The sequence below is a fragment of the Anomalospiza imberbis genome, chromosome 12 (assembly GCF_031753505.1).
Source record: "Anomalospiza imberbis isolate Cuckoo-Finch-1a 21T00152 chromosome 12, ASM3175350v1, whole genome shotgun sequence".
In the NCBI taxonomy this organism is placed as follows: domain Eukaryota; kingdom Metazoa; phylum Chordata; class Aves; order Passeriformes; family Viduidae; genus Anomalospiza; species Anomalospiza imberbis.
This window is the reverse complement of record NC_089692.1, coordinates 7360768-7375150: the sequence shown is the minus strand read 5'-3', so window position 1 is coordinate 7375150 and position 14383 is coordinate 7360768. Positions and strand designations below refer to the sequence as shown.

General features: G+C 42.8%; 1 protein-coding gene across 15 annotated transcripts in view; it reads left to right on the top strand.

The window, feature by feature from the left end:
- The window catches only part of MYLK3 (myosin light chain kinase 3), a 42995-nt gene that overhangs the window by 25819 nt on the left and 2793 nt on the right, over positions 1 to 14383 (top strand). For 9 of the 15 annotated variants that reach the window (XM_068202640.1, XM_068202634.1, XM_068202633.1 and 6 more), the window contains 10 exons: positions 1154 to 1244; positions 2500 to 2938; positions 4988 to 5535; positions 6745 to 6850; positions 7906 to 7999; positions 8286 to 8395; positions 9035 to 9176; positions 9897 to 9967; positions 11401 to 11529; positions 12552 to 12704. In XM_068202640.1, the coding sequence (XP_068058741.1) occupies positions 1154 to 1244; positions 2500 to 2938; positions 4988 to 5535; positions 6745 to 6850; positions 7906 to 7999; positions 8286 to 8395; positions 9035 to 9176; positions 9897 to 9967; positions 11401 to 11529; positions 12552 to 12704 (1883 nt within the window). Of the gene's footprint in view, positions 1 to 145; positions 212 to 1153; positions 1245 to 2499; positions 2939 to 4987; positions 5536 to 6744; positions 6851 to 7905; positions 8000 to 8285; positions 8396 to 9034; positions 9177 to 9896; positions 9968 to 11400; positions 11530 to 12551; positions 12705 to 14383 lie in introns of all 15 variants that reach the window. The other 6 variants (XM_068202632.1, XM_068202631.1, XM_068202628.1 and 3 more) reach the window with 1 other exon arrangement.

The following is a 14383-nucleotide window of genomic DNA, read 5'->3' as shown; positions in this document are numbered from 1 at the left end:
TATGGAAGAAGTTTTGTGAGGTTGGAGTTAACAAAAGCCTATTGAGCTTCCTAGGTTCCAAACCTCTAACTTATTACTTAAAAACTAGAAAAAAAACCACACCAGCATTAAACTATCACTTACCCAAGGCTTTCTTTGCATGTAGGATTGTGCCAGAATAATGTTCACCCTGGTCATTGTTGCAGGTTTGCTTAGAGCTGTAATAAAAAGGGTAATGATTTTTTCCTACTTTTACTTTTTGGGTGTTTTGGTTATTTTGGAATGGGGAGGTGGGGATGCTCTGTTCAGTCTGTAGGGTTGGTGCATGAAATCCTTAACTGCTTTTACTAACAGGTGAAGGGCTGATGTGCAGCTGTCTTGTAATCAGTTACCTGCAGAAATACTTCGTGTTACTTATTTGCTTGTACAAATCAGGGTAGGAGGCTAGATCATCACTAGATTTTTAACTGTATGCCAACCACAGGAAATAGTATGCCTTTTCCTAATTTTGTGTAATGCTTTTTGCTACATAGAAGTCAGTTGTAATTTGATTTCACATGTATTGCTGTGTGAAGTCTTTAGTGGTCCTGTTACAAAATATCCCTCCCTCTCAAATTAATTGGGGGAAAAATACTGCTTAAAGATAAAAATCTGCTTCTGTTTTTAATCATTCTAAAGGTGACATGTGAAATGTCAGGTACCTACACAGGAGTTGATATAAAACTAGACATTATTTTTTGGTATCACCTCTTATCAAATAATTAGACAAATATGTTTTGACAAATATATTCAGAAACATTACTTTTTGTTCTGTCACCAGCCAAAAAGCAACAGAAATACAGCATAGTTTCTTTTTCTACTGTCTCATGTTTCACATGTCATACTTTTTAATCAATGTGAATAAAGATGACAGGAGGCAAAAACCCAGACAGTGAAAATTTTGGAAAGCAGTGAGCTAATGTATTAATCTGTTATATTGTTTTAAAAGGATGTCTACCTGCAAAGGCAGGGAGAGACTGGAGGAAGGAAGTAAACACAGCACTGACTAATAATTCAGAAGAGGTGTAACTGTCCACTTTTCAGAGTCTGAATGCCTCCATAGTTGCAGAAACCTAGTGGGAAATAGACACTTTTGGCTGTAACTGTAATTTCTGTGTTCCCCTGTCAATTTTAGGCCAAAGATAAGTCTGAGGAGAGTGGTGCGAAACCTAAGCATGTGCTTAGTAACAGAGGAACCCAGACTGAAAGCAAGAAGCCTCTGGAAGGTATGTATCACTCCAGGCATGCTGCAAGCTTTGACTCTAGAATGTGCAGCAGACAAACTGGAAATTAATAGCCTGCTGTTTCCCACTACCTGAATTACTCAGATGTAACTGAGTAACTTTGCCCTCAGCTCTGAGAGTATAGAGTTGTTCTCACCACCTTCACAAGATGATTTATCCCCAGGATCAAGCACTACAAAAAGCTAGAAGATACAGAAATTAAAAGGAGCACTTTTGTTTAGCTGAAGAGCTGGGGTTTTTTGAGTTGGTTTTCAGTGAGCTGAATTCAGAGAGCAGAGCTTGTTTGGAGATACTGTGAAGATAGTGGCCCTATCACATAGCAAGCCCAATAAGTTCTTTTCCATTAATACCTCTGAAGCAACCCTCCCTCTTCCCCCTCTCTGAAAAAGGGATGTGTTGACACTGTAATATCTTTTTTTGATCAGCAAGCTTCACTGGCATGTCAGGGCCAGATTCCTATTTAGGGTGCATCTGTCAGGGCACTGCCCTGTTGCATCCACTGTCAATGCCTGTGGAGTTGCAGCAGGGGTGAACGTGATGCTGAGCAGGCCCTGTCATGCCGCTGTCTTCACAAATTCTCAGTGAATCCTTTGTCTTATGGGCAGTCCCCTTTTTAGCTTCATCGCTTTGGAATTGACTAAAACAAAGCAAATGGTCACAATTCTGACTCAAAAGCTACACAGCGTTGTGAGCAAACCTTGCCTGCTGGTGATCTGGGCATGCAGAATGTTAATAACCACAGCATTGTCATGGGAAGGCGGTGGAGAGCCTTTTAGTCCTTCTGTGGAAACTGCCAGTGGGCTCTGTCTTGTGCCTCAGAGTCCTGCTGGGTGTGTCTCTACCCCTCTAACTGGGGAGAAGGCTGTATTGGGATCAGGAGGGTCCTGCAGAACCTGCAGGGCCTTAAACTACCTGTTAGATTTGCCCACAAAGCGATTTCAGATTTTAGATACAATGAGCTTGAGCCTTGCAGTTTTTCTGTTTGCTTTAAGGAATCCAAGTCCAATCTGGGGCACTGCTGGAAAGCACCAGAGCAGGTGAATCTCTGGTTTTAAGCCATGAGCATTAGTAGTAGCTCGAGCCTGATGGTGTAAGGATTTTAAACCTTTTGGGGGATTCTTGCCATCTTTTCAGGTGTAACTCTGTAGGTTATTTTGAGAGGTGTGTTGCTTTATTCCTCCTCTGTTTTGCCATCACTTTTGCCAAGGATTGTTTATTAATGGATTATTTTATTCAGAGACAAAAAGCGTGAAAAAGCTGGATGAAAACAAGGGAGCATGTGAGAAGGTGAACACTTCCAGTGCTGTAGCCCACAAAGCTGACTCCAAACCCCAGCTGAAAGACAGGACAGCACAGCAGCAAGGGGTAGAAGGTGCTGGGAAAACCCAGAGCTCTAAGAGCTGTCCACAGCAAAAGGACATCGACGTCAGAGCTGTGAATCAACACAATGGTCTTCCCTTTGTACATCAAGATCCTGCAGGCAACCAAAATGCTCCTGCTAAAGCACAGAAGGTGGACAGAGCCCCAGGCCTCGATGAGTGCCACCGGCAGCTTGTTCATCAGAAACCTGGGAAGAATGAAAACAAAGCTCCAGCGGCGGGTGCGGCATCCCGGGAAGCTGTGCCCTCCACGTCCCGGGCCATTTCTGACACGGGGGGTGAAGTGACACATACCAGGTAATGGCCTTGTGGTAGCTTTCTGTGGGGCCTGAAACCTTCCCATGTGTTACAAGGGAGAAAAGGAAGGCCAGGCCGTTAAAGGAGGCAGCTGCTGCGTGGTGGGGTAGGAGGAGGGACCTTACAGGGGTTAAGGCAGAAGGCTCAGGGGGCCCTGTGTAAAGTTCTGTGCAGCCCAGGGCTCACATGGACAGAGGGGTTTGAGGCATCAGCACTTCTGTGTGCTGACATAGAAAGGTGACCGCCACAGAGGAGCTCAGCTGGTTATAAACCACTCACTCCCTCCCAGCTCCTTGGTTTCTATAGCCATGGGGGTGAAAGGAATTTGAGATATTTATTAGTGTATGACAAAACAAGAACTTGTGTTTGTTGTCCTCAGTGTTTTCAGTGTTTTGGTCACCTAAAAATTGTTCATTTATTAATCTCTATCGGACTAATATTTTCCTCATATAGGTGTTTCATAGTCCATTTTCCTCTGGGTTATTTATCTAGGATTTCTTTTAATCCCATTTATTTAAAATGTAAAAAGCCCACACAACAGAAAACAGCAAAACCCCACAGCCAAAAGGCCCCTCCCAAGTAAACCCGAAGGAATGGAACTTCTGTGGCGGATTTTACCTGCCAATACCTTCTCTGTCGGGGTGGGTGGCTGTAAACTGGTTTATATGTGTGTGTGGGGGTGACAGACACTCATCCATACACACCCACAAATGTGTGTATGACTTTGGGTGGGGAATTTCTCCATTGTTCATGTGTATGAGTTTGGTGTCTGGGCCCCAGATTTTGGTTTGGGGATGAGGGAGGCCAGCAGGTAAGCGGAAGGCAGAAGCTGGAGCAAATCCCAGAGGCAGCTGCAGCCCAGGGCATTGTCATGGTTTGGAGTGTGAAGTCACATGAGGGTGGTAAACACCTCTCTAAAATGGATGCAACTTTTAATGAAGTTTGTAAGCCCACACAGAGGCATCAGAGGAACATTGTGTTCCCCAGTTTGGAGAAATGCCCGAGAGTCCCACTGAGTTCAGGCTTGTCTAGATAGCAGAGGAAGTGTTTGCTCAGAGCTGGCTTCAGCTGCTCTCACAGCTCACAGCAGAGCAGCTTAGATCCAGGACAGCACAAGGGTGTTAAAGGTGCAGAAAAATGAGACATTTCAGACTCTTGTTTTACGAAAGCAGAAACATTTTCTTCTATAACATCTTTTGTAATGAGGTTGCTCCACCGAAAGAGGCAATTACCTTTGTGAAAATGAGGTATGTTCTCTCCCAGACATCAGAAACTGTCTTCATTTGTCATTGTATAAAATCTACTTTACAGCTTCACAAGTTTCAATTCAGCCTCGGTAAAATCATACTGCTCATGACAGTTGGAGCTGTAACAGTTGACTCAAACATTATCACTCAGATGTCTGTGATGGAGTTTAGGAGCACAGAGAATTGGTTTTAACCTGTATTCTTTTTAGGCAACACAAGAGGGGAAAAAATCATTAAACTTTTCCAGCAGTTAAAATGCCAAGGAAAATAGTATTGATGGAATGAGAGTTTATCAAAGTTAGGTTTTTAAGAGAAGGCTGTGGAAAGAATGCAATCCCATCAGAAGACCCAAACACAGATGGCTGTGTGCAGGTCAGCCAGCTGGAAGAGGATACAAGCCATCAGATTTGTAGAGGCATATGAGCAGCCAGCCATTTAGCTAATCAGCCTGTAATTTGTGAAGGCAATCACTATCCTCTCTCTGCCCAGATGATGATGTTTTATTAGACCAACCGTAAAAATTGCAAAAAGTGGGTAAGTTTTCAAATGTGGGATTAACTCTTTGCAGGGTGAGGCATTTTGTTCAGCAGAAAGGCAGACAAGTAGAGAGATGAGGACACAGAGAAAGAATCAGCATGCTTTTTGGTGCTCTCCCCTTAGTGTTCGTGGGTTGTTTCCAGCAAGATTGGTACAGTTAGGTTTTATCCATACTATAGAAGTATATGGCTTTGGAAAAGTACAGATTTTTCTTCCCCCACAAAGTTACAAAATCAATATCAAATGCCTCCTGTTTGCTCTCCAGGATATCCATCAGTGTACATATGACTGACATGAAAGAAAAGATTGAGATGGCCAAGGAGGGAAATGTAAGTGACAGCAGAGGTAAAAGTTCCAAAGTGAAATCCACACCAGCAGACTTGAAAGGAGTCAAGCCTGACAAATTAAAACTTCAACAGAGTCCTAAAAACATCAGCTCCAAGCCAAATTCAGAAGTTAAAGGGGACAATAAGCAAAATGAACTTGCACCTCAAACAGGGAAGCAAAAACCATTCCTGAGCAAACCCAAACCAGGTGAAAAAGCTGAAGAGAAATCAGAATTCAAATGTGAGCCCATAATCTCACAGAATACCTCTGCAAAGGAGCCTGTGAAGGATGCAGGGGTAAAAGTGAAAATCCATCAAGAAACAGCAAAAGCAGAAAAATCCCCAACAGGTACCAAGTCTGAGAGGAGGGAATCTGAGACTGCAGGGGGAAGCAGACATGATGCTCAGCAGTGTACAGGAGAGGCACCAGAGAAGACCAAGTCTCTGGCAGCTGGCAGAGCTCTTCCCACTCAAGGAGAAATCATTGGTAAGTTGCTCACAGTTACTCTTGAAACTTGTATGTTGAGGATTTTGTGCTATTCCTGCCTGTTGTGTAGACAATAAGAGCAGGAGCAGTGCTCAGTGGAACACCCATGTCTTGTATTGGGTACCTTTGACTATGTGAATAACAATTCACAGATTCTTTTAATAGTAACTTTCCTTTTAAAGTGTGTTTTGGGGAAAAAAAGTAATTTGAAATAAAATAGCATGAAGTGTATGTGTGATGAGAAGTACGAGAATTTTGAAAAAGTCCATTTTCTTTACATGAAGCATTTGTCCCTTCAGATAGAGCGTGCAAACCAAGCACACTTTGGCAACTCTGGAGATCCATCCAGAGCACAGAAAAGTAGTGCAGGAAATGTTTCTTGTTGTGGCCTGTTGTGTTATTGGCCATGGATCTCTTGGTTCCTGAGGGAATACTTGGGTGCTTTGTCTCAGGGAATGCTTTGTCTCTCTCCTGGCAGCACATGTGTGTGTACATTCCAGAATGTACAGACACAGGCAGATGACCTGACTGCTCTGGCGTTCTGAGCAGGGGCTAGAGAGGACTTCAATGCATGTTAAATTGCAGCCTGAGATACATGGAGATTAATTATAAAATTGCTTTTAATGGGGGGCTTAAAAAATGGGTTTAATGAAGCTTTACCCTAGAAAGCCTTGGACATTAAGTGAACACAGTTAACTAATTTAGCTTACCACAAACAGACTAAATGTAGTAGTTGTAATGCTAATAATTGCAGCTTTAGTTTGGAAATTGTCTGCAGAATTCTTGCTGCTAAGAGGAACCCCATGATTTTATCAATCACTGTCCTCCTACCTCAGTGCTGTGTATTCCTGCTGGGTTTCTTCTCTGTATTCCTGCTGGGTTTTCTGGCTGTCATGTAACAATTAAAAGATAAGTGTAATTTTTTTCAAACTTGCAGGTAGTATTTTCTGGTGGCCCTTTCTGTTAATGCATAAACTAAGCTGCTGGTCTCCTAAAGGTATCCAGTGGCTTTACTCTGTTAAAAAAACAGAGTGGAGGTGCAGGAGGTGGGATGCTGATCTCAGTTCTGGGACTGTGTTCCTTGTCTGTAAAAGGCATTTAGCAGCACAAGGCCCTCACATGCTGTGGGGTGAAATCCATGGTGTGAGGAGGTGGAACAGGGCAGTGATGAGTGCAGAAATGTCAGTGAGCAGCCTGTCTCCCCTGCAGATGACAGCCCCTCTCCTCCAGCTCCTTTCGAGCACCGCATCGTGAGCGTCAAGCAGGCGGAGGTGACCACGAGCTACTCCGTGTGTCGTCACGAGGTGCTGGGGGGGTAAGTGTGGCTGTCCCCACGCTGTGCTGCTGCTGGGGAAGGGCAGCGAGCTGCAGAGCTCTGCAGCTGGCCCAAGGTGTGTGTGTGAGGGACAGACAAGCTCTCTGCAGCCAGAGGGGGTGGGTTCATCCTGGAGCCCTTTGGGTGATTGCAGCTGCTCCTACATCAATGATGTCCCTTAGATGGCTGGTTTCTGCCCCAGCCCCATTTTCAGATGCCTCACTGCCATCCCGGTGACTGCTTTTTTCATTTGTTTTAATAATCCTGGCCTCAGTGTTGTGAGAAAAACCTGTATCCTTAAGGCAGACAAATTCAGAGCATTTGAAAAGTCAACAAAGCCTATTAGGTCAGACAGCTTCCAAAATCTCTTTTTTTCCTGTGCTGAGCTGCACATTAAAGAAAACTAAGGAAGAGTTATAATTATTTTGACCTTATGTTTAGTTTTCACTCATAGGAAGTCTGCAGCTGCTTCAGCTTTTGTTTTCTTGTATCCTTACTTATGTGACAAGAAGGCTTGATTTACACATTGATCCACATACAAATATGGCTTAATAAGTATAAGCAATGTGATGCAACAGCAGGGAAGATGGTGCTTAGGAATCATCCCAAGGGGCATTAACATATCTGTGTGACATGGGGGAGAATTTACAGCACGCCAGAAATGCAGGCTGTGGAGTGGCTACAGTTACTGGTCTTATGGTCATTTAAAAAGTTCTGGGATCAGGACAGAAATATCCTTGTTAATAGACCCACTAACATATCCCTGAAGGACAGCAAGGGGGTCCAGTTACAGAAGGGAGCCAGAGCATGGCCAGGCCATCATCTCTCAGCAGGACCAACGGGGCTTAATATTTTAATGTAAGCACTGAACAACTGGCTGGAAAGATAAAACTAATCCTTCATAAGCTGAGAGAAAGAGGAGCTCCATGCTGCTGGCCACCTGACTCCGTTCACTTTGTACTGGGCTATTTTTGCTCATGATGAGAATAGTTCCAGGAGAGGTTTCTGTGCTGAGCTGCTTTCCCATCTTTCCCATCTTTTCCTTGCATCCACAGGGGGCGTTTTGGGCAAGTCCACAAGTGCACGGAAATAGCGACGGGGCTCAACCTGGCAGCCAAAATCATAAAAGTGAAAGGAGCCAAAGAGAAGGTAACCACACTGCTGGGAGCTCTGACCCTGCCCTCCCTGCCAGGGCCAGCACCACTGCCCTGAGCTGCCCCATGAGGAGCAGCTCATCCTAGGGTACCATCAAATACTGCAAAATCTTGGGCTTGCTGTGACTCTTCATCATCTGCTGCATTCATGATTAAACCCCCAATCCCCTTGAGATCTGTGCTGTAGCTGTTGTTGGGCTTTATAAATAGTTCTGTTTTGGTATGTTGAAATTCAAGGAGTGTATTTTGCTCATTTTTTGTTACTTTGTTATTTTTTTCAGGAGGAAGTAAAAAATGAAATTAACATCATGAACCAGTTAAATCACGTGAATCTGATCCAGCTTTATGATGCTTTTGAAGCCAAAAATAATATCACTTTGATAATGGAATAGTAAGTTTAAATGATCTCAGGAATTGTCAGGTGTCTGGGTTTTCTCAGGTCACTAAAGCAAATAGGGAATGATAATTCTGAGCTGTGAAGAAGTGAGTGGTTTCCCAGCCTGAGAGAGAGTTGATCTCACTTTCAGAAGGAAAAAAAACCAATGTTTTAAAGGTAATGTCTTCAGGTTAAAAGCTTGTCAGAGCTTTATCTCTGAGTAATTTTCTCCTCTGTGCATAATTCAGTTGTCAGCTCATGTGAAACAGCTTTCAGTTTGAGAAGTTCCATTTAGTAAATTTTGTAGGTTGAAGACTTATTTTCCCATGACTAGTAAGATGAGAGAATAGCAGACACTTTAGTACTCCCTGTAGGTTCTCCAGGTCCCATAGGATCACTAGGTCATGTGGGTTTGGGTTTGGGTTTGGCATGTATCCTCCCAAATACTAGTGCCATCTTTCCCATTTTTGAATTTAGATTGATACCTAATTTCAAGAGAAATAAGTCTCTTGGAGTCATTGAGGCTGCTGATACACTTTATATTGGATATTTTGTTAGGACCCTCAATTACAGAGCCTAATTTCCAACCTGGAAATAAATCAGGCTAATGCAAGATTTTAGGGTTTTTAATGCTTTTCTGTGTGAAAATTTCAGCCTTGATGGTGGGGAATTATTTGACCGGATCACAGATGAAAATTACCATCTGACAGAGCTGGATGCCATCCTGTTCACCAAGCAGATTTGTGAAGGAGTCCACTACTTGCACCAGCATTACATTCTCCACTTAGATCTGAAGGTCAGTTGTTTGTGCTCTCTGTGCTTTAGTGGTGCTGCTTTAGGCACCACAGAGTCTCTGATTACTGAGGAATAATTTCTCATTTCATGGACTCACCTCGTAAAGGAATAGACTCAATAGCTGCAATGAATGGAGCTTTAGAGTTTGATTACTTTTTTCCAGTGTCTGTTCAGTAGCTTGCTTGGAATCATCAGGATTCTGGGCCTTTGCCTGCCTTAAATCAGAAGCTTTTCATTCTCTGTAGCATTAAACAATTCCCTTTTATCGTGGATGAAAAAAGCCTCACCCAAAACCTCCTTGGCTAGAAATGCCCACAGTCTTCCCTCTATTTCCCCTACCCTTTTTTAACAGTGTACAAATACCTGTTCAGTCATCTCCTATAGTTTGTACCTTTTACTTCCTGGAACCAGCCTGCAGCAAAACTGCAATGTTTTCCTAATGGTCCCTTAATAATGGATATTTTTAAACAGAAATACAGACTGTTTTTTTCCTGCCTGTTTATATAGCACCTTACACAAATGACATTAAACCAGGCTGGCTCATAGACAGTTCTGTAGCTGGACCCCATCAACTCCCCCATCCCCACCTTGAAAAACATTCTTATTGGGAAAAAAAAAATTGGGTGCATTTGATCTGTTTTTTGAGGCATTTTATGGAGGGAATTTATACTATCTTTTGCTAGATATCTCTCTCAAACATTTAACTCTTTTCTTTTTGTAGCCTGAAAACATCCTATGTGTAAATCACACAGGAAACCAGATTAAAATTATTGACTTTGGATTAGCAAGGAGGTAAGAAAGTTCAGTTGTGAATTATTTTAAAAAACAAAACCAAATCAAACACACCAAATCAAATCTCTGATGTTTCTGGTAGTTCTTTGGTGGGGGGTTGTGTTCTGATGGCTCTGTAATAATTCTGTGTGAATGAGTTAAGCATTATGCTTTTGCAGGCATGAGCTTTCTGCTGTGTGCATTAATTATCCAATTGCTTTTTCAAATAACATTTCTCTTGGATAAAGCTTTTCTACTGTTCTAATTATCTCAAAATTATTCCCCATGACTCTGGGGACTCTGTGAAGGCTCCCAGAGACTTCTTGACTGCAGAGTTTCATGGTGCAGGTTCTAATTGTAGAAATGATCTGCTAAACTCTCTAAGTAGCTACATTGATTGAAGGGGGAAAAAAGGGGAAAAAAAAAGCATGTTTGAACCATGTGAAACAGGAAACCCTCAGAAAAAATGGAGACTTTTCTCCATTCTTTTATTTTGCTTGCATGAGTTTAAAGAAAAGCAATGACAGCATAGGTCAATTGCCCTAGAATAAAAAGGAATTATTTCTATTATTAGGACAGTAATAACAATAATATTTCTCTAATTATTTTCTAAACACTTTAAGATTTTTCTTCAGCTAAAAGCTGGTACATTTATGCATATATATATATATTTATGTGCTTGTATATAAGTGTCTGTTCAAGGGCTTTGTCTCCATAAAATACTTGTGAAAGAAAAAAAAATGTACATTGTATTTGGGGTTTTGTTTGGTTGGTTTTTAATTTGGGAGGGTAAAGATACAAGCTTCTACTGAAGCAGTTTTGGGAACAAGATCATCCAGGAGAAAGGGATTTCCAAGCAGTGCTGTAGTGGCTTGTTCTGTCTGAACACAGATGCGACTCCAGCTGCTGTTGGTGGCAATTGTTACTGGTTCAGTTTTGTAATCTTTCCCTGTTTAGCAGTTGCAAAAAGAACAGTCATTTTCCCCTATATGGGGTCACTGTTACTTGTTCCCAAGCCCAAATAATCCTCTTCAGTCCCACCTCACTTACATTGTGTTCATATCTGTGACGCAGATGCTCACCCTGAGCTGTAGCTGGGGACATGCCACTAATCAAATTCTCTCCAAATCTTGTATAGTCAAAACTGCTTCATTTGTTTTATGCATTTTGGACAACACCTACTGGAAAGCATCCTGTGGGGCCTGGCAGAGGGTAAAGCTGCTACCACTCTTTGGGGGAGCCCTTTGCAGGGTTTAGTGTCCTTGTTCTTCCTCCTGGCTTTGCTCTGGCAGAGGGACAATGATGGAATATTCCCCTGAGGTCACCCCAGTGCTGCCCTGGCTGCCGGGCACTCGGCTCTGCTCCTCTGCCACGCTCCCAAAAGCTGTGCCTCGCTCTTCCCTTGGTGGGATGAGCTCCCCAGCTCCTGACTTGTGGCTCTTTTCCTGGTACAGGTACAAACCCTGTGAGAAGCTGAAGGTGAATTTTGGGACTCCAGAGTTCTTGGCCCCCGAAGTGGTGAACTATGACTTTGTTTCCTTCCCCACGGACATGTGGAGCGTGGGTGTCATCACATACATGCTGTGAGTGCTCCAGGGGCCCTGCAGGGCAGGGTGCAGCAGCCTCTGAGCCCATCTGGCTTTGTCCACTCCTCATGAGTTCTGTTAAAACCCCAGCTTTCCATCCAGAGGCACCTCACTGTGTCCAAAGTGTCTAAATAACAAGTGAGCCTTTTGATAAATATGTAAATGTTCTTCTTCCTTGTCATCTTACTTAGCAAAGTAAAATGGGTCAGGTCTTTTTTTTTTTTTTACTCTGAAAAGTTGCCCAAAATATGTAGGAATTTTAGTTTTGATTGTGTTTTTGAGGACTTGAATTAATTTTTGAATTTGTAATCAGATCATTTTAGAATCTTAGACTTGGTGTGCATCTGCTCAGGAGAATTAATATTGTCTGTTGGGCCATGGGTCTAAGAAATGACCTATCATGAAGAGGGCTAAAACTTTTCTCTGATATCTGGATGGCAACCATGGACAGCTTGTCTGTCCAAAGTCTACCTTCTGATGAGCTTGTTTTCCATCCCAGAATCTTCCACAGACATTTTCTGTGAACTGGATAAATTTCTGGTTTAAATTTGTATGGTAGCCAAAGCCCAACTGAATGAAGTAATAAATGATGGAAGCAATAAAGATGGGCTTAGAGACTAACTGTTAAAAGTAATTAATTGTTCAGAATTCTGTTTAATTCAAGCCACATAAGGATAGGGGCCCCGATTTGGGAAAGCTCTTGAGTCCCTCTAGCTTTCCTGTCTGGGAAAGCACTGAAGGATGTACCTAAATCCTCACTGAATCCATTCCTTGGGGATCCATTAATGGTGCTCCGTGACCTGAGTGAACTGCTAGGGGGTAACACTAAATTACAACACTTAATTGCCCCACGTTGTTGCCTTATCATGGCAGAGACTGAGAAGTGGAACCCTCCATAGCTAAGAGCCTTTCCCCTCCGTAAGATAGCAACAGCTACAAAGCAGAGGATTCACAGAAGGAAAAACACACCCTGCATCTGATAACTGCTCTTCTCCCCCCACCCCATCTTTCTTTTTAAGGCTTAGTGGCCTGTCCCCATTCCTGGGAGAGACTGATGCAGAGACAATGAATTATGTAGTCAATTGCAGCTGGGATTTTGATGCAGAAGCATTTGAACAGCTCTCAGAGGACGCCAAAGACTTCATTTCCAGACTGCTTGTGAAGGAGAAAAGGTACCTGGGTCTGATTGTGAGAACAGTGGCACCAATGATATTAAATTCTTACCAGCCAATTGTTTGTTTTGCAGCCAACAATGAGAACTTACTATGTGACATTTTTGTGTGCTGGCTCTGGGCTTGCTGGGCAGTTCCTCGATGATTCAGAAGCCCCTGTTTTAAAGAAAAGTGTCTGTGTACCCTGACTGAGGAAAGTTGCTTTTCACAGTAGCATCAATGCAGGCAGAACACAGGAACTTTGGAAGGATTTGCAGTATAGAAATCCGTCTCTAAAGCTTTTGCTTCTCTGAGCAAAAACTATTTCTATTGTTAGTTTGGACTGTCACAAGCCTTGACAGAAATTGCAAAAATGCCTCTTGAATGCCATGGAGGATAAATGGAAGCTGCAGCTGTAAAAATGTGCATTGTTCTCTTCTAAAGTGGTCTGCAGGCTTTTGGGAGATATTAGGGAGCATTTGGGACTTAATTCTGCTTGTGGCTTCTCATTCTTGGCTCTGCTGAGATAAAAAGTGATTGCACATATGAAACAATGAAGAGAATGAGGATCATATTGATGTCAGACCACGGCTGGGGAGTTGGCTGGGTACAGAAATTTTTCTCTTGCTGAGTAGTGATACAAAACTAATCAAATCAGGAAATGATGCATACACTAAAACAGATTGTGTGTTTGAGGGGAATTCAAAGGAGTGTTTAGAATATTAACAACTTCCAGAGATCATTACCTAAATCAGACAAATCAGTTCTAGTACTAATTCCATTTTGAACAATAGGTTACTATGAAAAACAAAGAATTAGCTGAAATTTAGCATATTGCCAGCAGGAGAGATCTAGGGATTTTTTTCTCAGACTATAATGATGATTTGCTGTGAGACTGTAAACTTTGGAGTCTTCAGTTTTTCTGTGCAGTGGGATTAGGGTGTCCAGAGGGACCCTCTGCAAAGTCTGGTTAGAAGCTGTGAATGAAATGAGTATGTGAGAGAAGAGTGTTGTCAGTGAGTTGCAGAGAGCAGTGATTAGCTGGCCCAGTTGTTCACAAGGTGTGTGGCAACCTCTGCTCTCCTGCAGCCCAGGCACCTTTGCCCTGCTGGGTCAGTGGGTCTGGCCTTGGGCAGGATCTGCAGTCCCCTCCCTGACTGCTGAAATTGGGGTGAGCAGGCAGGAGCTGTCTTTTCATCAGTTCAGTGACAGCTCTGACAGAGCTCAGGAGTTAGACGTAGGCTTTTGATTTGAAAAAAAGGCAAACTAAACTTTTTTTCCCAACAGCTCTACCTCAAGACTTCCTCTATTGCCATGTATTTCCCAAACCTTTTAGGATAGGTTGTGGCATTTGGGCCCATTGTTGGATGTCAGGATATTAAGTATGCTTAGCTTGATCCAAGTTTAGGGTGAATAGACAATTGTGCTTTTTAAATATAAGGCACAGCTTGTGCTGTCAGGACAGACAGATAACACTACAAATGTTACTTTTCTGTTAGCTAAGTTCTGAATTTGCATAATAAAGTGATGCATTACCCCATGAAGTTAACCACAGCTCAAGCTGGCACAGCAGAGCCAGCAGCAGTCCTTCATCCCACTCCCCCCTCCTGCTGGAGAGTGCAGGATGCTGTTAGGATCCCCCGGCATTTGCACTGCTGTTCAGTCACTGGAGGCAGTTTCTTCATCCCTAACAAAGAGGA